At 41.9% G+C, this 26,990-nt stretch overlaps 1 protein-coding gene across 3 annotated transcripts; it reads right to left on the bottom strand.

The window, feature by feature from the left end:
* Positions 1–1,734: 1,734 nt before the first annotated feature.
* On the bottom strand, positions 1,735–6,995 carry adnpa (activity-dependent neuroprotector homeobox a). 3 transcript variants are annotated; one of them, XM_021569740.2, is made up of 4 exons: positions 6,617–6,995; positions 5,356–5,472; positions 5,041–5,133; positions 1,735–4,631 (listed from the first exon to the last, which is right to left on the bottom strand). In XM_021569740.2, the coding sequence occupies exons 2-4, from the start codon at positions 5,461–5,463 to the stop codon at positions 2,433–2,435; spliced, it is 2,400 nt and encodes a 799-aa protein (XP_021425415.2). In that variant the 5' UTR covers positions 5,464–5,472; positions 6,617–6,995; the 3' UTR covers positions 1,735–2,432. The 3 variants fall into 3 exon arrangements, with proteins under 3 accessions (XP_021425415.2, XP_021425416.2, XP_036806543.1); XM_021569741.2 differs by having other exon boundaries at positions 6,949–6,981; XM_036950648.1 differs by having other exon boundaries at positions 6,880–6,970.
* Between the last annotated feature and the right edge of the window lie 19,995 nt (positions 6,996–26,990).

Below are 26,990 nucleotides of genomic sequence, written 5' to 3'. Positions count from 1 at the left end.
CTCTTGGAGACTCCTTCCCCTCCAGGACTGTCAAACATGATGACAACAGCACCCCAACAGATGTTGCTGGGCAGCTTTAATGTCGTGCTCTTATTCTTCGCACTTTACTCAGTGAAGTAAATAAATTGCTGCTATAACTTGACCCTTCACATACCTAACCATTTCCTTGGCTCACTTGTAGAATGTATCCATTGTTTTCAGTGCCATGATGTATTGAATCTGCTCAAGGACATGAGCAGCACAGCCAATAGGTGTGATGTGAAGGTAGGACTCCTCCACTTTAGACCAAGCAGCCTTCATGTTCGCAGCATTGTCTGTCACCAGTGCAAATACCTTCTTTGGTCCAAGGTCATTGATGACGGACTTCAGCTCATCTGCAATGTGGAGACCGGTGTGTCGTGTCTGTTGTCCCTTGTGTCTGTGCTCTTGTAGAATACTGGTTGAGGGGTGGAGTTGATGTAGTTAATTATTCCTTTCCCACAGACATTCGACCACCCATCAGAGATGATTGCAATACAGTCTGCTTTCTCTATGATTTGCTTGACCTTCACTTGAACTCTGCACCCAGCAAATTAGTAGATAAAGCATGCCTGGTTGGAGGGGTGTATGCTGGGCGAAGAACATTCAGAAATCTCTTCCAATACACGAGGCCTGTGAGCAGAGGTGAACCAGTTGCATACACAGCTCGAGCAAGACATTCATCAGCATTTCTCTGATTACATTGCTCCATTGAGTAAAAAAACTGGATTCCAGGAGGATCATGAGCTGGTGCTATCGATAAGGTGTCCGATTCATCATTTTCACCTTGAATAGAAGTAGAGGGACTTTTGTCAGAGGTTGCTTGTTGTGAGCACTGAGGAAACTTTATGCACTTGGCCAGATGATTCTGCATCTCACATATGCATTCTTCACATATGATTTGGCACAGTATTGGCAAATGTACACAACTTTTCCTTCTACATTAGCTGCAGTGAAATGTCTCCACACATCAGATAGTGCCCGTGGCATTTTCCTGTACAGATTAGGGGGGAAAATGAGTAAAACAATATATATAATTCCTTGTACAGATAAATAGTTAAGCAGTTAAACTCCTTTGTAAGATAAATTATTTAAAATGAAACATGTATGGAAAGATGTTAATTAACACTCAGTTAGCAGGCTCAAGCAAGTCCAAATCCACATGGTAGCAAAAACTGACTTGCAGAAATTAACAAGTTAGAAATGCTTTAAAACACACTTTGCTGTAAGCTACCATTTACTATTAACAAAAAAATAATGTAATGTCATACAAAATATATTCACCCACCCATTATTGTAATTAAAACTTACCAGAAAGCAAGTAGTCCTTTGCTCAGACAGTGTAGTAGTGTGGGCTCAATAGCATTTTATTAGCATGCAAGATCTTGAGAATCAGCTGTACATGTGATGGAAGAGTGCACTGTGCATGCAGAGGGTTGCAATTCCATTGAATTGAGGTTAGTTTAACCAAAATATGCCACAAGATCTAAAATTTCCTTGTGTATCCCACAAAAAAAAGGTTCACTGTTATAAGCTAACCTTCTTGATGAATTTAAGCAAAATTCCCCAAATCCAGGGCTTAAATTCCCATGGAAAATTTCCCGGAAAGTTTCCGACCCTTTGCAACCCTAGGTACTGTATATATATTTTTTTTATTACAATGGAGTATATTTGTATAATGGAGGGGCACAAAAACATTTTATAGTGTTAGTCAAATGAAGGTTCTTTGAAAAAGCTTTATTAAACCAATTTCTTTGTTTAAACAAAAGTGAACATAGGTATGTATACATGTTACCCTGCTATCTCTAAAATTGAAATGACAATAATACATCATATGGGAGGACAATCCATATGCCTATAAGAAGTGAAAGTTTTTGAATTTTACTTAAAACTGACAGTCTAAATGTATGCATAATCTAATGTAGGCCTACTAAATATGTACAATGTTCCCACCAATATTAGCTACAGACACCATACATCTTCTTTTGCACCATTTCAGCATACCTTTATCTGGAGCCAGACGTTTTAACAGCTATTTTCTATACTTGTGTAGTTCCTAATTTATGAATGAGTAATTATTCTTTACTTAAACTGAGCATCCCACTGACTTTATGAAGTCTTAATTTGTCCTGTCAGTCTCCCCTACCTTCCCCGACTTTCCTATAACTGAAGAACTGCAGTGTAAGGATTACCTGCACCAAACCCTCATGCTTCCCCTGTACCGCAGGTCTTTTAGGCTGCTCTCATTTTGATGCATCATCTTACCAACCCAAGGCACCTTATTTAGGCCTAGAGTCTGTAGTAAACTAACAGAAGGCGATTCAGGTTTTTGATCAACCATCTTGATAAGGGCCCATCTCTATTTTAGGCCCCTCAATGCTTGGAGAGTTCTCTTCTGGCAGGTTTGATTTTCCTTAAGACGTGACATCCACAGATTTTGGTGTGTCAACTTGCCCATTCTCAATGGAACAGTCCTCTGGTTCCGACTCACTATCAGACGAGTCAATAGATATGGGTTCTGTGTAAGTACTTAGCTTGAGGGTACAGTTAATGGTCTCGCATTGCTTTCTTTGGTCTGTGTTAAGTGCCGGCCTAGACTTAAAGGCCTTCTCCACTGACGTGATGGGGAGCTTGGTTTTCTCCTCAAAGTCCATGTCATGCTTCAGTCCCTTGAGTGCCTGCATGTCAAAGCCAAGTAGCACTTTCAATTTCCTGGTCTCACAGTCTCCCTCACATGACCTCCGTCGATTAGCGAAGTGACTGGCAATGTCAGACTTCCAGAGCCACAGGCTTGCAGACAGCTTCTCTTCTTCCTGTGAAGTTAAATAGGGGCAACGATTGAAATAGGTCGTGAGGAAGGCTTTGCGTGCTTCATAAGTCTTGTGCTCATAGTTCCTAGGGTCCAACACTAGATCCACAGCCTCCCCTGGCTTGTCCATATTCATGGGGGAATATACAACATCATTTTTTATCTTCATCCTCTTGGAGCCAGACATGGGTTGGGAGGGTAGCTGACGCTTTAAGAACCCTGCACCAGAGGAGTTGAGTGTCAAGGCAGACTTTGGTCCCAGGCCCTTCTGGGCCCTTCCCACAGCTCGACACTGCACAAGGTGCAGAGTGATCGTGGAGGCCACCATGTTGCTAGTATAGACGCCCAAACAGTGGATGCACTTGTATGTCATCTTCTTCTCCACAGGGTGCATTGTCTGAAGCACTTGGTGTCGTTCTCTCAGATGCTGTGACAAGGCATCAGATATAGGACCCTTGAGGATGGTAAAACATAGTGGACATAAGGTCTTGCCAACCTCATTGCTGCCAGATACAGTGGCTTGACTTCTGGCAAGCAGGTCTTTCTTATTCACTGGCATCTTTGAAGGCATACTCTTCACTGGAGTGTGGAAGCTGTTCTGGGCATGGGAAGCCATAGACTGCTCCTGAGCAGCTACAGGTTCCTTCATGTTATAGGTTATAACAATAAGCTGTATGATTTTGTTCTTAGCCTGCCCAATCGTGAGGTCGAAAGTAAGCGGGGAGGCGGCTGGAGGACCAACAAAGTCATCTGGATGAGCCTGCCCCACATGATCTAGCATTTTCTCCACATTATTGAAGCTGGCATGACACTGTGGGCAGGTGAGCCCATGAATCAGCATGTGGTTAAGCAATGTGTCACTGGGCAGATATCGGTTGCAAAGCAAACACTTACTGGTGAAGTTGTGAATCTTCATGATATACTTGGCAATTGCCCATACCTTCTTAGCCCTGTGTGCCTTCTCAAAATGAGCACTGTACAGGTTTTCAGGGAAGAGCTCATTGCAGACCGTGCACATTTTCCACTTCTGTGTTTGGGATGTAAGACTAGCATTAGCACCTTCTCCCAAACCACCATTGCCAGGAATGGTCAAACGCTGGCCAGCAATAGAGGACTGACATGTCACATTCTTTAGTCCAGTAGGTCCCTGCTTTAGATGGACCCCTACCATATGGCTAACCTGTTCAGACGTCAGGGTACGACCCCCAGTCATCACAGAACCCTTCTGGGCCATCGCATAGCTTTGCGGTCTGGACACCACAACATTAGCATGTCCAATCATGGTTGTCACCTGAGAGCCAATGCGCTCATGATATTCAATGACATGCTGCACTAGCGCCTCATAACTACGGGTGGAGAACTGACAGCGCTTACAGAGGATGTTGTTGCCGTTGACAGCATTGGCTCCATTTTTGACTGATGTTTCTGAGACCATGGCAACATAGGGCGAGACCACATGCTGGAAGTGCTCCCTGTAGATGTGCCTTCGCACAACATTGTACAGAGGGTCCCGGAAGTTACACTTCTTGCAATAGTACATTGCCTTCTCCACCTTGTTATTTGCCCCCACAGCAGCCCCCTGGTAGCCCCCTAGACCCTGACGTGCCACACTAGATATGTGGAAGACCTTGACATGCGTTTCCATTGTCTTCTTGCTCGCAGTGAAGGTGCAGTAAGGGCAGTTGAGCAGGATGCGGTTCTCAAAGTTGTGCCTGTGGACATTTCGGAAGTGGTTTTTGTAGCCCGAGTAGTACTTGGAAGAGAAGTTGCACTCTGTGCAGCAGAAAGGCTTTGACCGGTACTCCTGTAAAAAAACAAAATAATATACAGGCGAGTTTAATAACGTTGTTTAATTTTTCAAACTTTGTAATCACAACATTTACAAACCTGAAATGGTTACTCCTTTATCCAAAACTAGTTGTATTTATGATTGTGACAAACAAAATAGCACTATAATCATTACAAGCCCCAGAATTGTTTTACATTTATTTTACCTTTACAGCAGGAAAGTCAGTTAAGAACAAATTCTTATTTTCAATGACGGCATGCCTGTTCAGGGCAGAACGACAGATTTGTACCTTGTCAGTTCGGGGATTTGAACTTGTAACCTTCTGGTTACTATTCAAACGCTCTAACCACTAGGCTACCCTGCCGCCCACATAAGTGGTAATTAACTTAATTATCTTGTCCCTTTTCTAGTGTGAGTCATTTACCTGTGTTTTTGAGAATGTCGGATCCCATGAACAAAGTTCCAGACAGAGAGTATTCTTCACATAGTTCTCATCTGGGCAAAATTCTTTGAGGTCCTATGTGAGAGGGACAATTATTCTGATCAGAAATCACAGTACTGTATGCTGGAACTTGTCAAATTAGATGATATGCCTATTAATTTCTACCACCATAATTTTTTCAGAAGCACAAATGACTATAAAAATATGAGTGAAACTCTTACGTTAGGCACACACACACACACAACACTAAAACCTTAGTGATAGGTAAAAGCTATGACTTGTTTTATTTTCTCTCACCTCCGCTTGCTCCTTACAGTACTCCAGCCCAATGTCACAAAGTGCCGCCTTCACCTGTTTTCTTGCTCTTCGTATCCTAGTGAGGTTGTTCACAGGGAGCTGATACATCTTTCCAGACTGCGAGAATAAATGACAGAGAATTCTATTACTACTCATGTCAAACCCATATGGCCTGCTCATACCCAAAGCCAGCCAAGTACCTCAACTCCATGATGATTTTATCCAGGGTTGATCTCAGACTAGGTTTTTTTAAACGAACCACTGACTTGCTATGAAGTCAATACAAAAAAAGTATTCTTAAACCCTTACCTTGTACCAGTTTATCCTCTGATGTTGCCAACGTTTGTTTGTTGAAACGTTTTAATAAAACATTAATCAAATACAACCGTTACCATGTTGAGATTTAATTGGCACATGCGCATTCGTGCTGACTTGGCATCTTAGAGCTGGTTGTAGCTACTTCATTAACGTCTTGTTAAAAAGTATGCATTTCAGCAAACAAAGAAATGCACGCAATAGAGGACAAACATTGTAATGTTTGACGTATCGACTGCATAGAGACTCGAATGCGTTGTAAGTTAATAAAAAACGATAGTCTACATTCAACTCAGTGTATGAAATCATCATGGAGTTGAGGTACTTGGCAATAACGTTAAGATTATTTGCATTCGAAGATCATAGCTAAATCACAAACAGCATTGATTGGCACAGACATGATGGGACTTCAGTTTTGGGACAACATTCTTCTCATCTATTGGTTTCCTGTACAGCTGAAACGTCCTTATGTAGCTATGCGGCCGTGACTACTTACCATAGCCACAAAATCATAATTTCTGCAATTTATCTTGAAGTGATTTTAAACCTAACCACAGTGCTAACCTTATGACTAACCTTAAATTAAGACTAAAAAGCGAATATGGGCCTAACGCGTTAGCGAATTTAGCTAGCTAACATCACTTAGATCTGATGGTTAGTTACAAATCCTTTGTCAAAGGTTGGTTATCTAACTAACGTTATAATGTCTAATGTTAGCAATCATTATGAAGTGAGGTAAAGAAAATACAATGGATGCTTGTTAGATACCTTATTTGTTAGCTAGCGTCAGTTTAGCAGAAGGCGAACTGGCTAGCATGCAGTAGCTAGCCAACGTCTAGCCGAACAACTAGCTAGCCGATGATAGCCAGGCATGTTTGTTCGCTAGTTAACTTGCCGCCATAACTAGTTATACAAAATGCTGCGCCTCAACTCTAACCAATCTTACCTGGTATGTCTCCGAACCCAACCACACAAAAACTGGCTGCCCAAATGTTTGCTGAGATAAATGCTAGCTAACAAGAAACGGTAGCTCGTTGGCTAACAAATGAATCCAACTCAATGATGCGGTTGTTGTTCGTCCTCGCCAAGCCGGTGGTGCGGTTTAGCTAGTTAGAAAAATCTCTGCCATCTGCAATATACGTTAAATGAATTGCTAGCTAATAGCCACAGTATGTTGGGTGGATTTCTAGTGCATATTTTACAACATACATGGCCAATTGGACTGTTACAATTAAATCCGACAATCATCAGCACTTCTCTTGAACGTTCCCAACTAACCCGAGCCAAGTCAATCCAAAATGGCGAGGAGGAAAAGACGGAAGTGAATGTTTGGGGAGATAAGTTTTAAATCTACAATATTTTTTTTCTGAGATATGTGCTTCCCTTAGTACTGAGTATCTAATTGTTTCAAAAGTCACACCTATGTTTCTTGGGTGTAAAATCAAGGAAAGTGGTCCAAAAGCATCATATATTTTTGACTGGACCCACCCATCTATTCCACGACATGTGGGCCCATAGAAGACTAGGCCACAGACAGAACAATGAGCTAGTTATAAAAAGTATTTGACTAGGCTAATACACCCTGACCCTGTGATATAGTTTTAGTTAGTTTGGCCAATTTTTCTCTAGGTTAGCAACTGTAGCCACCACCATGAATAGGCTAATACTATTTAACTAAACAATCTACAGCATGGATGCTCAACAACAAAGCCATGCACTCGGATATATATTTTTTCAAGAGACTCCCAAGAAATTGGAAGTAGTATCTTACAGATCAATATATAGCTTTACAGATCAATTTGTACAAATCTAAAATAAAAACACAGAACACAATAGTTTAGCTAGGTACTTCTGGTTCCAAGGTACTTCTGGTTCCATGACCTCCAACACAATAGTGCGAGGTCCGGTCATCACCAGCCTGGTGACCTGGCAGTAATCCAGGTGAAGAATTCAATTCACCTGACTCACTTAGGCGTACAATAATAATCAGGAGAATGTCACAAAAAATAGGCCTACATATTAATATATTACTGTGTGTGGCACTATGTTTGTGTTACCTTAACCCCTGCAGCAGCAGCAGGGCTTCTAGGATCGACTGCCTGGACGTAAACTGGGGCCATACCTCTGACCACAAAGCCCCAGCCCACTGCATCCCCCATCACCTGAGATGCAAAACACTGTTATTTCCCCCAATAGAGACAAGACTAGAAAATGAAGGTCAAACACTACATATTTTATTTTACCAGGCAAGTCTGTTAAAGAACAAATACTTATTTTTAATGATGGCATAGGAACAGTGGGTTAACTGCCTTGTTCAGAACAACAGATTTGTACCTTGTCAGCTCAGGGATTTGATCGTGCAACCTTTCGGTTACTAGTTAAATGCTCTAACCACTAGGCTACGCCGCTGCCCCATATTTATTTGGACAGTGAAGCTACAACTTTTAATTTGGTTCTGCACTCCAGCATTTTGGATTTGAGACTTGGGAGAGGGTCTGAAAATGAAGACGTTCTTGCTCAATATTATTATTCAAAAATGTTGTTATCAGTGGCGATTTTATCATGTAAATCTTGGTGGGGCAAAAAAAAAAGTGGGATGCATGCCAGCAAAGCCACTACACAACACAACACTAAACAATACATCAATTGCACTATAATGGTAACTGTTCAAACGGCCAACTCATCTCCTTTCCAAGACCCCAACTTTCTTTTGGTTTTCCTATTGGAATGAGGTCACGCCAATCATCATAATTTTATTAACCAATAAGCAGTCTTCTGTCCCGGGACAGGGTAATACCCGACCAGGCAGAGCCTCAGGCAGTCTATAGTGTCCATTCTGATGATCAAGCTGTTTTTCTCTCCTGCTTATTTTACCTCTTCTGAAGAAAGTGCTTTTATTTCTGATGTTATTGTGCATGCAGCTAAATAACCACAATTAGTATCAGAGAGAGAGGTGTTGTATGCGTGTGTGTGGATCTTCATTAAATCCTTGATCTGGAACTACTGCTTCCTCATGTTCTGAACGGACACCCTGTGGTGGTTGCTACCAGCCTAAAACCCAGCACCTAACTATTTTACAGCAACAAATGGTGCCTACAAACTGTTAGGGCCTACATAAAGCTGTCCCAACAGCAGTCCCAACACCTTACCACTACTATACCTGGCTATCAGCGGAGCCTTGTCTGGCAGCGAAACAGTTCATTGAGCCTCATTTACTGCCTTTTAAAAAACATAGCTGATGGTTTCTACTGACAATTGAGATGTACAAACTATGGCACTATGACAAGCGGATAAGAGGCAATCCGTAATTTCGATTAAGACATTAACGACGGACGTAGTCAATTTAACTATTTGTTCAGCATTTTTGAAATGTACAGCGACAGAATTCAGAACATGGGCCATTCTTACGGTACAAGTCAGAAACGTAGGATAAATAAATGGGGCATATAACCAGACAATGACAACTCTTACAAAATTCAATGATTACATTTCTCTGAAACAGGTTATAGACTATAGTCACCACCAAGTTAGAACAGGAGGTGAAAATAGACCAAATTATTAGGGTGAGGCACATTGAACGCCATTTCTATCTTTGCGTGTCAAAAAAGATGTACGTTATATAACACTATTTGACACGTTAAATAAGCTTTTAATTTGACGTGTCAAATAACACAAATCTATTATAGAATGTTGTGTGTGCTGAATTTGCACGTGCAAGCCAAGCACCACAACTACTATGTGTTTACAATACCGCATTGGTGAAAATAGACCGAATTATTAGGGTGAGGCACATGGGCTACTAACAGCTTACTACACAACATGCACTTAGTATTATGTTACTTTTTTAGCTACAGTACACATTTCTCCCTTGCATATTACATAATTTATGCAGTAGCATACAAGACTTTGCGATTTCCAACTTGTGTAATCTTTATGTACAATGGCCGATGAGCACCGATACGTTTTATCTATAATTTCTCTTCATTATTTTTCATCATATGACAAGGATTAAAAAGGATTTGCCAGTAGATTGTCAACTTGATGACAACTGATGATGACTGCTAGCTAAGACATTGAAAGTAAGATATTGACATGATCAACATCTCAATCAAAGTTCAATCAAAGTTACTGTAGATATAACATGATTTGATGTCATTCTTTCTGTGGCCAATGACCTTGAGCCTTCTTGGATGGGCACTTCTAATATAACTCTATGGCAGAATTCAAGAGGCTAACATTTTCGAGCTCTAATCTTAGAATTGGGTATGATGTACTGTCCCATGAGTGACAGAAAACTGAGCCAATCATGACAGAAAACTGAGCCAATCAGGTGCAACGCTCTGTATTTTCTGCTGGCTAGCCCCACCATCACAGAAAGCACTGAGCTAGGCTGTAACACCATCATTTTGGAGCAGCCTTACTCAAGAAAGCAAAAAAGAGACCATGTTTGTATGCGGCTTTGTTAACTCAATTACATTTTTTTTTTTTTTACATTGTTTGCAAACGGATATGTGACACGTATTAATGCCAAAATAACAACAAAAAAATTTACCTAAAAGTGTGGTGCTCTGCCTCACCTGCATCGAACGACGGATCGCCACTGGTTGCTATACTTTTCAGTTAAAACATATTTTGGCCCAAATGGCCTTCAGAAACAAACTGCTCAAGTAGACTACATACACCTGAGTAAGCCTGAAAATAACAAATTATGTCAAAGAAGAACAGAGGGACGATCTGACCTGATTTTGGATTTCATCTCACCACTGGGGCAGGGGGTAAATATCCACTAGTATGTACAGTACCAGTCATAATTTTGGACGCACCAACTCATTCAAGGGTTTTTCTTTATTTTTACTATTTTCTACATTGTATGATGATAGTCTTCACATCAAAACTTAGAAATTATACTTATGGAATCATGTAGTAACCAAAAAAGTGTTAAACAAATCAAAATAGATTTTAGATTCTTCAAAGTAGACACCCTTTGCCTTGATGACAGCTTTGCACACTCTTGGCATTCTCTCAACCAGCTTCACCTGGAATGCTTTTCCAACAGCCTTAAAGGAGTTCCCACATATGCTCAGCACTTGTTGGCAGCTTTTCCCTCACTTTGCGGTCCAACACAAAGACAAGACGGTTAGAACCAAAAATCTCACATTTGGACTCATCAGACCAAAGGACATATTTCCACTGGTCTAATGTCCATTGCTCGTGTTTCTTGGCCCTAACAAGTCTCTTCTTCTTATTGGTGTCCTTTAGTATTGGTTTCTTTGCAGCAATTCGACCATGAAGGCCTGATTCACGCAGTCTCCCCTGAACTGTTGATGTTGAGATGTGTCTGTTACTTGAACTTTGTGAATCATTTATTTGGGCTGCAATCTGAGGTGAAGTTAATTGTACATTTCTGAGGCTGGTAACTCTCATGAACTTATCCTCTGCAACAGAGGTAACTCTGGGTCTTCCTTTCCTGTGGCAGTTGAAGAGGGTTAAACCAAGGCCTTATACCTTTTAAAGGGTTAATAAATTATGTTATGATAAACTGTAAGGTCTCTTCTTCAGGATACCTTTGTGTGTGTGTTAAAACCTTTTTTTAGTGTTGTGACCTTCAGACACTATCAGAAGGCGTCTACGTTCAGACTCCTCCTGTCTGGATCACACTGTGGCAATCTGGTTTTCTGAGAACACAAGGCTGCCACAGACCTGATGAAACCAGCCAGCTGTCAGAAGATGCTTACACTCATTCACATTGTTATGACTCTATACTTATGATGAAAGGTAAAGTTTCGGTCAAACCCACTTCTGAGCTTTTAATTGCTGATAAGATGGTTACTGCTGTCAGGGGAGGTTAGATTTATTAAAATGTTGTTGCCAGGGAAACTCACGCAAGGAGGACTGGGAGAGGCTATTTGAGTTACAGGATGTCTTAGACATTTTGCAGAACTTGGGGAGAACTATCATATATTGTTATACTGTACTCTGTACCAACTTCTGCCTACAGTTGTATTACTAAAGGGAGTATTTTAATACTTAAACAAAGAGTCTGTGTTTCCTTTCCATTACTAATGTATGTTTGATAATAATATAGACCTGATCATTTGTTGAAGAAATTTACTAAAACTTTGGCGAGCTTGCCAGGAGCGAGTGACCACTTCGCTGGACTGACCATTGATCCACGTGCATGCGCTACAAAATTACAAGGTAAGCAGACGCCTGTTATATCTAAAGTCTGAATTTGTATAGCAAGCTGTGGTTAATGAGTCATTCTGGCAGGGAAGTGGCGCCTCGCTGTTAAATTTATATGAACCTAAATTTATTTGTAACAGTGGAATAATTGAAAGTGTGAAATTATTGTTACACAACTCGTGGGAGGAAGCACAGACGGTTGGAAATAGGTTATAAATTCCTGGGTTAATTGTTATTATTATTGTGAGACTTGGTGATAGGTTTAAGGCGAAATTCCAAGTATAAACGCCGATTGTTATGATTATTGTGAGACTTGGTGATAAGTTTAGGGCAAAATTCCAAGTATAAACTCCAATTGTTATTATTGTGATGACACTTGGTGATAGGATTTAGGGCGAAATTCCAAGTGTAAACGCCGATTGCTGAGATTATTCTGATAAGGTATTCTGTAATTGTTCTATGTATTTTGTAATTGTTCTTTGTGTCATGTCTTCTGTGTGGTATGGCTGGAGGGTGGGACATTAAATCAGGAGTTAGTCATAAACAATATAATGCCTGTGTATTTGAATTAACTGAGTGGACATTCGGATCAGATGCTCGAAGAGTTGCCTGTGGAGGTATGAACCTTAATGCATACACCCTTGCTGTATTAGGAAATAGACCTACCCGTGTGGTACTGACTCATGTTATTTTAAAAAGAAATAGTTTTGAAGTAATAGTTTCTCCCTTGGAAGGAGAAGGTTATCACAGAGATACTAGGATTATTGTGGAGGTTACACCAAAGTTTATACCAGCTATAAGTCCTCTTGAACCCTTTACTATGTTGTGGTTGCTCCATAGAGGACGATTATTTTACACCACCCATACATTACATGGTATTCTGTTATCATTTACTTAATACCCTGCTTTAAATAAACTTATGTGAGTTAAGGGATAGACTATACACATATAGGGTTATTTTGCATTAATTTATCTGTATTCACATTACAAGTAGAGCCTAATTAAAAATAATAATAATTAAAAATAAAAACAATTTAAAATAGAGAAAAATACTACAATAATAATACAAAAATGTAAAAATAAAAAAAACATTTTGGAGATACGGGAGATGGGAGATCAGAGTTTTCTGAGGGGGCCGGTCACAATGAAAGCCTGCCACCCCTCTACAGTTTTTAGTTGGGAAGTACCACACTATGAAAAAAGACAACCTGGGTTTTCATGAAAAGGCATGATTGGACTAAAGACGCCACTGAATATAGAGGGCCTACGGACGGGTCATTTAATAAAATCAAATATCAACATGTGCAGGACATCGTGAAAAGAAGACAGGGGAAAAAAAGACCATGGGAAAGAAAAAAAGAAAAAAATCCACCGTATTTTCTGTGGCTGCTTTGTCGATGTTCAAAACTGAGGGTAACCTATTCTGGACTCAACAGAAAGCTACCTGTTTGGAAAAGGAATTGACAAAGATTAAAGACCCTGCCTCCGTCAAGACACAGAAGTTTCCTATAGAATACAGCGCTCCACCATAAGCTCCACCAACCCCCACCTACTGCGGAGATAGGTTTAAAGGAATTTATCCACTACTCCCAAACTAACTAGTAGCTCCAGGTGCTTGGTCTCCAGGACCAGAGGGAGGAAGAGCCGAGACAAGGAGGGGATTCGGATGGTAACAGGAGGGTTGTCTTTACTGGAGACTTAACTTTTCTGAATACGGAGACACAGGAACCGGGTCCCCTGCCAGACCAAGATGACAAGTCTCCCCCACCATCGGGTAGAATGTATCAAGAACTAGGAGATATATGGAATGATGCCAAGACACAATCAACACCTCTATCCTAGAGTACCACGGCATAGGAGCTCATGGCAGCTCAAGAAAAGAAAGTGCAGAGAGAAATGGATAACGCTGTTGAGGTTATCAGACGTGGTCGTAATGATGAAGATAAAGAACAAAGTCTAAGTGGTAATCACACAGTGAATGAAGAGAACAGAAGAGAGGAAGAAGAACTGGTACGATTGAGAACAGAATATGAAGAAAAAATGAACAACACAGGAGACAGTGGGAGGAGAAGAAGAGAGAGGAGAGAGAACATGGATAATTCACTGAACACGAGAGTGGAACTGCCCTTCACCCATTTCAGACAAGCACTCTACTGACAGGTGAGGGAAATGTTTCCCACCACCAGAGGTGTTGCAAGACTGGGTGGACTGCTCTTCACTGAAGATGATGATATCCTCGACTGGATGGATAAGATGAAGACAGAATAGCAAGGAGAAACCACTGAGAGATTTGAAGGCTGTAATAAGGAGGACCACATTAGACACCACTGCAGAGCCTGGAAAAAGATGAAGACTGAAGAAAAAGCAAGGAAGACTGGACTTGATACACAGCTCGAGAAGGCCCAGCTGGCCCAGCTTGACAAGGGGAAGACCAGCAATCTAATGGTGGCTGTAATCCCAGCTGCTCTGCAGCAGCAGCCTCCTCCACCACCTGCTCCACAGTTTACCCAAGCACCCACTACTCAGTTCCCTCCTCAACCATATGGGAACCCACAACCATACCTACCCACAATGAGACAACCGCTGGTGTGCTGGTACTGCGTTGTGGCAGGCCATATGAGAAACGTGCCCTCACCAACCACAGAAGCAGCAGCCACCCTTGCAGCAGAGAGGGAGAGGTCAATGGAGAGGGAATGCTGGCAGAGGGAACTTCCAAGGTGGAAGACCAGCCTACACTGGACAGCCTCAACCTGGCTTTTCTCAGACTCAACCAATGAATGGTCGACAATATGGATGGCCCCAACAGCCTCCTGTGACAAACCAGGCGTGGTTCCCACCGCAGAATAATCAACAATAGGGATGCCCTGACCCCCTTCTCCAATGTCACCAGTACATATTTCCGGATGGTACCAAAGAACCAATCATTACTCTGAAGGTCAACAATCAAGAGGTACCATTTTTAATAGATACTGGAGCTCACACCTCCTGCATTGGATCTACAGGCCAACACCTCGGCCTGGGACTCACATCTAAGTCAGTGAGGACGATGGGAGTCGCTGGGATATCGCAAAAGCTGTACTGGACTGAAGATAAAACAATTGACCTGGGGGAAGGTAATACTATTAAGGCACCCTTTCTGACCTCTCCGGTCACTCCCGTTAGCCTACTAGGTAGAGACATTTTCCTGATCAAGTCCAACGTGATTCCAAGGCCCGACCTGACCTTTATGATGAACCTCTTGAGCTCCCTGATGTTACTGTCTTTGTTGATGGCTCTGCCTTTATTGATAGGGAGACTGGTAGGAAACATGCAGGTTTTGGTATAGTCTCACTGGATAGGTCATTGTTGATTGAACAACAAGCTGAGCTTCTAGCACTTACTGAAGCATCTAAATTAGGTAGTGGTTTGAAGGTTAACATTTATTCTGACTCTGCATATGCCATTGGTGTTTGCCTGTCTTGGATAGGGGTTTGGAAAGGTAGGAATTTTGTTAACGCGTCTGGTACCCCTATAAAACACTGTTTACAGATAGAAGCCCTGCTTTAAGCTAAGTTGCTTCCTGCCAAGTTGGCTATTCTTGAGGTCAATGCCCACACAGGCAATACTGATAGCGTTAGTTTAGGTAATGCAGCTGCTGATGCTGCTGCTAAGAATGCTGCTTCTAGATGCCATACTCATGCTGTTATGCTTTTCTACCCGTGTACGTCTGAAATTACTGATTTGGACCAACACCAGGCTGCTGATGCACTGAATCACCCTTTGTGGGAGTCTAGAGTCTATTCCAGAGGCCCTGGTGGCCTGTGGAGACAATCACTCTCTGGCAAACCAGTTCTGCCTCTGCCTCTCGTCTCCTCTGTGTGTCACCTGGCCCACATGGTGGGCCACTCGCCAAGGGGGAGATGGCTAGACTAATAGCTGTCCAAATCTGATTGAAATGTGCAAAACACACATGTATAAATGTACTACATGCATTGGTAAGGGTACCCCCCTGAAACCAGAGAAATGTCCAGTTCCGGCCGGCCCATTCACCCATTTACAGTGCCTTGCGAAAGTATTCGGCCCCCTTGAACTTTGCGACCTTTTGTCACATTTCAGGCTTCAAACATAAAGATATAAAACTGTATTTTTTTGTGAAGAATCAACAACAAGTGGGACACAATCATGAAGTGGAACGACATTTATTGGATATTTCAAACTTTTTTAACAAATCAAAAACTGAAAAATTGGGCGTGCAAAATTATTCAGCCCCTTTACTTTCAGTGCAGCAAACTCTCTCCAGAAGTTCAGTGAGGATCTCTGAATGATCCAATGTTGACCTAAATGACTAATGATAATAAATACAATCCACCTGTGTGTAATCAAGTCTCCGTATAAATGCACCTGCACTGTGATAGTCTCAGAGGTCCGTTAAAAGCGCAGAGAGCATCATGAAGAACAAGGAACACACCAGGCAGGTCCGAGATACTGTTGTGAAGAAGTTTAAAGCCGGATTTGGATACAAAAAGATTTCCCAAGCTTTAAACATCCCAAGGAGCACTGTGCAAGCGATAATATTGAAATGGAAGGAGTATCAGACCACTGCAAATCTACCAAGACCTGGCCGTCCCTCTAAACTTTCAGCTCATACAAGGAGAAGACTGATCAGAGATGCAGCCAAGAGCCCCATGATCACTCTGGATGAACTGCAGAGATCTACAGCTGAGGTGGGAGACTCTGTCCATAGGACAACAATCAGTCGTATATTGCACAAATCTGGCCTTTATGGAAGAGTGGCAAGAAGAAAGCCATTTCTTAAAGATATCCATAAAAAGTGTAGTTTAAAGTTTGCCACAAGCCACCTGGGAGACACACCAAACATGTGGAAGAAGGTGCTCTGGTCAGATGAAACCAAAATTGAACTTTTTGGCAACAATGCAAAATGTTATGTTTGGCGTAAAAGCAACACAGCTCATCACACTGAACACACCATCCCCACTGTCAAACATGGTGGTGGCAGCATCATGGTTTGGGCCTGCTTTTCTTCAGCAGGGACAGGGAAGATGGTTAAAATTGATGGGAAGATGGATGGAGCCAAATACAGGACCATTCTGGAAGAAAACCTGATGGAGTCTGCAAAAGACCTGAGACTGGGACGGAGATTCGTCTTCCAACAAGACAATGATCCAAAACATAAAGCAAAATCTACAATGGAATGGTTCAAAAATAAACATATCCAGGTGTTAGAATGGCCAAGTCAAAGTCCAGACCTGAATCCAATCGAGAATCTGTGGAAAGAACTAAAAACTGCTGTTCACAAATGCTCTCCATCCAACCTCACTGAGCTCGAGCTGTTTTGCAAGGAGGAATGGGAAAAAATGTCAGTCTCTCAATGTGCAAAACTGATAGAGACATACCCCAAGTGACTTACAGCTGTAATCGCAGCAAAAGGTGGCGCTACAAAGTATTAACTTAAGGGGGCTGAATAATTTTGCACGCCCAATTTTTCAGTTTTTGATTTGTTAAAAAAGTTTGAAATATCCAATAAATGTCGTTCCACTTCATGATTGTGTCCCACTTGTTGTTGATTCTTCACAAAAAAATACAGTTTTATATCTTTATGTTTGAAGCCTGAAATGTGGCAAAAGGTCGCAAAGTTCAAGGGGGCCGAATACTTTCGCAAGGCACTGTAGCTATGGATTTCACAGACATGGCTGAACGAAAAGAAAGAAAGAGATACTGCTTGGTAATAATTGGCCGTTTTACTAGGTGGGTTCCAACTGTGCACTGTGATGCTAAAACGGTAGCAAAACTTTTGGTAAGAGAAATTCTCTCCACAGACTACACCCATTTCACAGGAGATGTGGTTGCACAGGTGACTGCCCAATTGTGGATAGATCAGAAGTTTGTTTGTATGTACCACCCACAAAGTAATGGGATTACTGAGAGGGCTAATCAAACCATAAAAGAGGGGCTTACCAAAGCATGCCACTCCACCGGGAAGTCATGGGTAGTGTCTCCCCTTAGTCTTGATGAAAATGTGCAATAATATAAACTGCGGAACAGGGCTTAGCCCACATGAGCTCTTAACTGGCCATCCAATGAACGTTCCTTTACACAGACCAATGACTCCAAAACTGACTGACCTGACTGCTCTGGACGATGATTTGAACAAATATATGAAGGAACTAACCCATGCTGTTAGGTCTTTGTATTCCCAATACAGGAAGGTCCAGGAAGTTCCAGAACAGGGCCACCCAGACAGCCTGCCCGTTGATGTTGGAGAATGGATCAAGCTGAAGGTCTTCAAGAGAAAATGTAACCACCCCAGATGGATGGGCCCATACCAGATCATCACAGCAACACCCACAGCTATCACCTATCACACTGCCAAAAGACGTACCAACCATCATAACAGATAAGAGTGCACATCCAGACCCAGATGTTGTTACACATGACCACTATGGTCATATTGTTAAAAACAAAACTTGGGGTAAACCTTTAAGGTACATGTTTTTGGTGCTTCTTATTCTGCACCAGCAGTCTCTGCTCGGAGGAATAGAGATCCAGGGAAACCAATTGAAAACCAGTAATCAATGGGTAAACATTGGTCCAAAATCTGAGTAGACGAGCCACGCCAAGTGGTTTGTATGTAGTCGTTTTGAAAAACCCTCAGAGTCAAAGTGAGTTGTTAGGATCAATTGTCGTAGGTGATTGGATTAACAACATCACCTACTCCATGCAGGCCCATATGAATTTGACTATTGCTGGTTTTGCCCTTCTTTCTACTGATGTTCAGCATCTTAAAGCTGTTACATCCAGGCATAGCCTGGCATTAGACTACATCCTGGCTAAGGAGGGGGGATATTGCAGGGCCCTAAATTATATTTCCCCCACTGAATGTGTTATGCTTCTCCCTGACTCCTCTGATAATATGACAGAGATATTGAAAGGATTAACACTGTTGGCTGATACCTACACTCCCACAGGAGAAGACTCCTGGTTCCCCTTTGGGTGGTTGAAAGATAAACAAGGACATTTTGGATTTAAGTTGTTTTCCATTTTGGTTCCGTTACTGCTCCCACTGATTGTTTTGTTAATTTGCATTTGTGCATCTGTGCATCTGGCAAATGTGTACTTCATAAGGCTATGCCAGGCATGTTTATGCTTCATGTTCCTCATCCCCCAGGCCCTTATTTCTATCCTCAATCTCCTGAGGATTGCTTGCAATCTAAGGCATCTTTTATGGATGATTCTTATAATTACGATGCTTGAGTTGCTTTGCTTTTGTTGAGGCCTGCTGGCCTCAAAGGGGGGGATGAAGAGGGTTAAACCAAGGCCTTATACCTTTTAACGGGTTAATAAATGATGTTATGATAAACTGTAAGGTTTCCTCTTCAGGAGACCTTTGTGTGTGTGTTAAAACCTGTTTTTGAGTGTTGTGACCTTCAGACACTATCAGAAGGTGTCTACGTTCAGACTCCTCCTGTCTGGATCCCACCGTGGTAATCTGGTTTTCTGAGAACACAAGGCTGCCACAGACCTGATGAAACCAGCCAGCTGTCAGAAGATGCTTACACTCTTTCACATTGTTATGACTCTATACTTGAAAGGTCAAGTTTCGGTCAAACCCACTTCTGAGCTTTTAATTGCTGATAAGATGGTTACTGCTGTCAGGGGAGGTTAGATTTATTAAAATATTGTTGCCAGGGAAACTCACGCAAGGAGGACTGGGAGAGGCTATATGAGTTACAGGATGTCTTAGACATTTTGCAGAACTTGGGGAGAACTATCATATATTGTTATACTGTACTCTGTACCAACTTCTGCCTACAATTGTATGGCGTAGCAGTGAAGACGTGTTTGTTTTGTCCTCTCGTGTACTTTTGTATTTTTTCATATTTTTTGTATATATATTTCAATTTATTTTCAATCTCTTTTCGATTTTTGATTTGATTATACCTTCCGGTAACCTGCCTCACCCAATGTGATACGGAATCGCTATTATTTTCAATTTTAGAACACCGTCAAGAATCTCCAGAAGCTAACCAGCTAATTAGCTACAAGCTATTTAGTCATTGTTAGCCACTGCTAGCGGCTTTTACCTTCTGCACAGATGCCAGCCCTGTTTTTAGCCTGGATAATACTCGCCTGTCTACTAATATCGCTTGTCTACCATTATCGGACTGTCTCTCCACAACAAAGCCGGATTCCTGCCGTAATCCCTGGACCACTACTTCTGATCTTCACAGCTAGCTTGCAGCTAGCTCACAGCCTGCAGCTAGCTAGCTCACAGCTAGCTTCCACTCACCGTGGCACCCAGTACCGAAGCTATTCCCTGAGGCCCACCTCCCGGCCTACTCAGCTGTTCACCCGAACCCCACTCATACACGGCTAGAGCCCAAAACTCCACCGGATCCCTGCTGTAAACTCTGGACCATGGCACCGGATCACCGCTGCTACCGATTGGATATAGTGGCTAACGCCACTGCCACGAAGCTAGCATTAGTTAGCCGTGAGCCAGGCACATCTCCCGGCTAGCAAACTAAATTCCGCAATACCTCTTTCACCATCTGGCTTGGATTCTCTGTCGACACGGCGCCCCCGCCGCACCTCCACGACTGGTCTGCCGACAAATACTCCATCCACTGTTACAGACCTATATCCATCCTGCTCTTCGAAAGCCAAGTCAACAAACAGATCACTGACCATCTTGAATCCCACCGTACCTTCTCCGCTGTGCAATCTGGTTTCTGAGCCGGTCACGGGTGCACCTCAGCCACGCTAAAGGTACTAAACGATATCATAACCGCCATTGATAAAAGACAGTACTGTGCAGCCGTCTTCATCGACCTGGCCAAGGCTTTCGACTGTGTCAATCACCATATTCTTATCGGCAGACTCAGTAGCCTCGGTTTTTCTAATGACTGCCTTGCCTGGTTCTCCAATTACTTTGCAGACAGAGTTCAGTGTGTCAAATCGGAGGGCATGTTGTCCGGTCCTCTGGCAGTCTCTATGGGGGTGCCACAGGGTTCAATTCTCGGGCCGACTCTTTTCTCTGTATATATCAATGACGTTGCTCTTGCGGCGGGCGATTCCCTGATCCACCTCTACGTAGACGACACCATCCTGTATACTTCTGGCCCTTCCTTGGACACTGTGCTATCTAACCTCCAAACGAGCTTCAATGTCATACAACACTCCTTCCGTGGCCTCCAACTGCTCTTAAACGCTATTAAAACCAAATGCATGCTTTTCAACCGTTCGCTGCCTGCACCCGCACGCCCGACTAGCATCACCACCCTGGATGGTTCCAACCTAGAACATGTGGACATCTATAAGTACCTAGGTGTCTGGCTAGACTGTAAACTCTCCTTCCAGACTCATATCAAACATCTCCAATCCAAAATCAAATCTAAAATCGGCTTTCTATTTTGCAACAAAGTCTCCTTCCCTCACGCCGCCAAACTTACCCTAGTAAAACTGACTATCCTACCGATCCTCGACTTCGGCGATGTCATCTACAAAATGCAGTTTATCACAGTGCCATCCGCTTTGTTACTAAAGCACCTTATACCACCCACCACTGCGACCTGTATGCTCTAGTCGGCTGGCCCTCGCTACATATTCGTCGCCAGACCCACTGGCTCCAGGTCATCTACAAGTCCATGCTAGGTAAAGCTCCGCCTTATCTCAGTTCACTGGTCATGATGGCAACACCCACCCGTAGCACGCGCTCCAGCAGGTGTATCTCACTGATCATCCCTAAAGCCAACACCTCATTTGGCCGCCTTTCCTTCCAGTTCTCTGCTGCCTGTGACTGGAACGAATTGCAAAAATCGTTGAAGTTGGAGACTTTTATCTCCCTCACCAACTTTAAACATCTGCTATCTGAGCAGCTAACCGATCGCTGCTGCTGTACATAGTCCATCGGTAGATAGCCCACCCAATTTACCTACCTCATCCCCATTCTGTTTTTATTTATTTACTTTTCTGATCTTTTGCACACCAGTATCTCTACCTGCACATGACCATCTGGTCATTTATCACTCCATTGTTAATCTGCTAAATTGTAATTTTTCGCCTACCTCATCATGCCTTTTGTACACAATGTATATACTCTTTTTTTCTTTTTTTTCTTTTTTTCTACTGTGTAATTGACTTGTTTATTGTTTACTCCATGTGCAACTCTGTGTTGCTGTCTGTTCACACTGCTATGCTTTATCTTGGCCAGGTCGCAGTTGTAAATGAGACCTTGTTCTCAACTAGCCTACCTGGTTAAATAAAGGTGAAATAAAAAAAATACTAAAAGGAGTATTTTAATACTTAAACAAAGTCTGTGTTTCCTTTCCATTACCAATGTATGTATGAAAGCAATATAGACCTGATCATTTGTTGAAGACATTGACCAACACAGTTCTCATGAGAACCAGTTTCATCATAGTGCTTGATGGTTTTTGCGACTACACTTGAAGAAACATTCAAAGTTCTTAACATTTTCCGGATTGACCTTCATGTCTTTAAGTGATGATGGACTGTCGTTTCTCTTTGCTTATTTTTGCTGTTCTGCCATAATATGGACTTGGTGTTTTACCAAATGGGGCTATCTTCTGTATATCAACCCTACCTTGTCACAACACAACTGATTTGGCTCAAACAAAATAAGAAGGAAAGAAATTTCACAAATTAACCTTTTAAGAAGGTACACCTGTTAATTGACATACAAGCTGGTTGAGAGAATTCCAAGAGTGTGCAAAGCTGTCATCAAGGCAAAGGGTGGCTACTTAGAATAATCTAAAATCTAAAACCCTTGAATGAGTACTGTCTATATATATATATATATACTGTCTATATATATATATATATATATATATATATATATATATATATAGACAGTATATATATATATATATAGACAGTACTCATTCAAGGGTTTTAGATTTTAGATTATTCTAAGTAGCCACCCTTTGCCTTGATGACAGCTTTGCACACTCTTGGAATTCTCTCAACCAGCTTCATGAGTTAGTCGTGCCTTCTTAAAAGGTCATTTGTGGAATTTATTTCCTTAATGCTGTTTAGCCAATTAGTTGTGTTGTGACAAAGTAAGGGTGGCATACAGAAGATAGTCCTATTTCGTAAAAGACCAAGTCCATATTATGTCAAGAACAGCTCAAATAATCAAAGAGAAACGACAGTCCATCATTACCTTACGACATGAAGGTCAGTCAATACGGAAAATCTTAAGAAATTTGAAAGCTTCTTCAAGTACAGTCGTAAAAAACATCAAGCGCTATGATGAAACTTGCTTTCATGAGGACTGCCACAGGAAAGAAAAACCCAGAGTTACCTCTGCTGCAAAGGATAAGTTCATTACAGTTACCAGCCTCAGAAATTGCAGCCCAAATAAATGCTTCAAAGAGTTCAAGTAACAGACACATCTCAACATCAACTGTTCAGAGGAGACTGTGTGAATCAGGCGTTCATGGTCGAATTACTGCAAAGAAACTACTACTAAAGGACACCAATAAGAATAAGAGGCTTGCTTGGGCCAAGAAACACGAGCATTGGACATTTGCCTGGTGGAAATCTATCCTTTGGTCTGATGAGTACAAATTTGAGATTTTGGGTTCCAGTCGCCGTGTCTTTGTGAGACGCAGAGTAGGTTAATGGAAGATCTCTGCATGTGTGGTTCCCATCGTGACGCATGGAGGAGGAGGTGTGATGGTGTGGGGGTGCTTTGCTGGTGACACTGTAGGTGATCTACTTACAATTCAAGGCACACTTAACTAGCATGGCTACCACAACATTCTGCAGCGATACGCCATCCCATCTGTTTGCGGTTAGTGGGACTATTATTTGTTTTTCAACAGGACAATGACCCAACACACCTCCAGGCTGTATAAGGGCTATTTGACCAAGAAGGAGAGTAATGGAGTCTGCATCAGATGACCTGGCCTCCACAATCCCCTGACCTCAACCAAACTGAAATGGTTTGGGATGAGTTGGGCCGCAGAGTGAAGGAAAAGCAGCCAACAAGTGCTCAGCACATGTGGGAATTCCTTCAAGACTGTTGGAAAATAATTCCAGGTGAAGCTGGTTGAGAGAATGTCAAGTGTGTGCAAAGCTGTCATCAAGGCATAGGGTGGCTAATTTGAAGAATCTAAAATAGAAAATATATTTTGATTTTGTTTTTAAGCACTTTTTTTGGTTGCTACATGATTTCACATGCATTATTTCATAGTTATTCTACAATGTAGAAAATATAAAAAATAAAGAAGTTTTGACTGGTACAATATATGATATGATATATGAATATATATCATCAATATATGATATGATATATGAATATATACAATATATGAGAGGACCACAAAAAGCATCATTGTCATGCCCTGACCTTAGAGAGCCTTGTTTATTCTCTATTTGGTTTGGTCAGGGTGTGACTTGGGTGGGCAAATCTATGTTTCTATTTCTTTGTTGGCCTAGTATGGTTCCCAATCAGAGGCAGCTGTTTATCATTGTCTCTGAATGGGGATCATACTTAGGCAGCCCTTTTTCTCACCTTAGATTGTGAGATCTTGTTTTTGTATAGTTGCTGTGTTAGCACTACAAAACCTTACGTGTCGGTTATCTTTCTTGTTTTTTTGGTGTTCATTTAATAAATTCAAAATGTACGCCTACTACGCTGCACCTTGGTCCAATCCATCTTTAAACGATCGTAACAATCATAGTAATTGGTTATGATAGAAGTAATTTAAGTAGGCTAGCAACTGTGAGGCTGAGGAACCCGTATTACCTCCAAATTTAATTTATTTAACATTTTATTTTAGTAGGCAAGTCAGTTAAGAACAAATTCTTATTTTACAATGACGGCCTACACAGGCCAAACCCGGATGACACTGGGCCAATTGTGCGCCGCCCTATGGGACTCTCAATCACGGCTGGTTGTGATACAGCCTGGATTCGAACCAGGGTGTCTGTAGTGACACCTCTAGTACTGAGATGCAGTGTAATGGGCCAAAGGTCAAAAGGTAACATCTCACAACGGGATGAATGATGCCATGCTCCAGCAAGGCACGGCAGAGCTCCAAACCCTGGCGCCTGCTCTCTGTCTTTCCATTCTATAGCAACTAGTCGATCAACTGGCAGCCAGGGAAGGAGCGCTGGTATGCAACACCCTGCGCCTCCCTTAGATGCAGAATGGAGTCTGCCAGTTATTACACTGCAAAACACAACACACACACAAAACATGTCACACAATTGGTAGAGTTGAATGTTTCAGTCCATAATCACCAAAACCAGCACATACTGAGAACATTCTGTAATTCAGATGATGTGGCTACCCTTCTTCCCAAGCTAGGCATGACTTCTTCAAGGGCACCATTTCCTACCAGGCAGAGACCCCCAGGGTAAACTACGTAGTTCTTACTGCTTATACAATCATTGTCCTTGGATGATTACCTTGACAGTGTTCAAAGATATGCCATCATCCTTACGGAAACGGTACAGCAATTTTGCATCCTTGAACATAGGGTACTTGTCACAAACTAAAGAGATCAGAGAGGAAACATTTCCTGAAAATGTTTTCACATTGCCCTACTTTATAGTTCAGCATTTTGGATCTCCTGTATCAATGTTAGTATATTGGCAAAGCTCCTTGGCTCTTGGTATCCCTGATGTAGGAGGAACTGTATAACAGGAGTTGAATATACACTTGGTCCTGTGTCAGGGCTATAGGCTCTTGGAAAAGTTCTTACTATGCATTTTATATCCCCTTAGAGATGTTACTGTGGTGCCCTACAGTACCATGGTGCACAATGTCATGTCCATAAGGTGTTGCAAGAGGCAGACCACCGTTGCCCGATCGAGGGCTTCCTTGTGGCTGTTCAGCCAGTCTGTAAGCTCTTGGGCCAAAAAGTAGTTGGGGTAAGTGCGCAGATGGTACAGTCGGTCCTTGATCAGTTTGCCATCATGCAGCCTCAATGTTGATACAATGTACAATTAATCAGCTATAACTATTATAAGTAGGCAAGGGCCTATGATGAAAATTATACAGGCCTCTCTCATCTTTTTAAGTGGGAGAACATGCACAATTGGTGGCTGACTAAATACTTTTTTGCCCCACTGTATATTGTATCTATTATTGTTAGATTTTTATGGGAAGGTCGGCTGAAGAAAATATGTGAACTATCTGAAATGAACTTGTTGGATTTCAACACAGTATGTTTCTACAGGTAGCATAACTGTAAAGAAAATCAAGCTTCTCTTTCTCTCTCTTCCATACCTCAGTTGTTCTACAGCAATCATAATTTCAGCCTTGTGCAGTCTGGTCATTGCTTTTATGTTTCTGCTGCATTCCATTTTCTCCATGTTCCTTTACTGACACTGGTCTAAAAAAACTACTAATTTCATTAGAAGCCAGTATGTTTACCAAATAACCAGTGCCCAGCAGCAGCCTCTGACTATGTGGGATAGATGTTGTGCATAAACCCAGAGAGAGAGAGGGAGAGAAATCCTGATGGTGTTTAGAATAACTGCAACACTCACATCAATCAGGAGGACACTTGGTTTCTGATGAGGTATTCTCATCAGAATCTGTTCTGCCATGGACAAAAAAAATGAAGAGGGAGAGAAAGCTAGGCCAGACCCTATAACCAAGGGGCCAGACTGGGTGGAGGGGGGTATTGAGAACCACAAGCCACCATCATCATACTTACTTACTGTGCATGCTCTGTACACTCTGACATGATAAAAAGCCAATATAAAAAAAATAATTAAGGAACAAATGACAGGGTAAATATCAGACAATGACAAAACGCTAGCTGTCATTCACTGCTCAGTATACCCTGAGGGTCAATAATGACGTTTTCCTCATATCACCACAAGGGGTCAGCATAGATCTATAAATATACAATTTGGCTACCAGAACTCTCAGGAGAAACCCCATAGAAATACAATTATTTATAATTAGCCTATTTCTAACTCTATGGTCCACCCTTTATGCTTGTCCATATAATATAACCAGATATCAAATAATAGCACATACAAGTGGAATATAAAGATTTATTTTCAGTGGGCTAGTCATGGACTAGAGAGAGTATAGGCTATTTGTTTATTATGGGCGGTGGTGGATTATTGCAAACGCACAACAGCTCTATTAG

Source organism: Oncorhynchus mykiss, chromosome 17 (genome assembly GCF_013265735.2).
Source record: "Oncorhynchus mykiss isolate Arlee chromosome 17, USDA_OmykA_1.1, whole genome shotgun sequence".
Lineage (NCBI taxonomy): Eukaryota > Metazoa > Chordata > Actinopteri > Salmoniformes > Salmonidae > Oncorhynchus > Oncorhynchus mykiss.
This window is presented reverse-complemented; position numbering and strand designations above follow the sequence as displayed.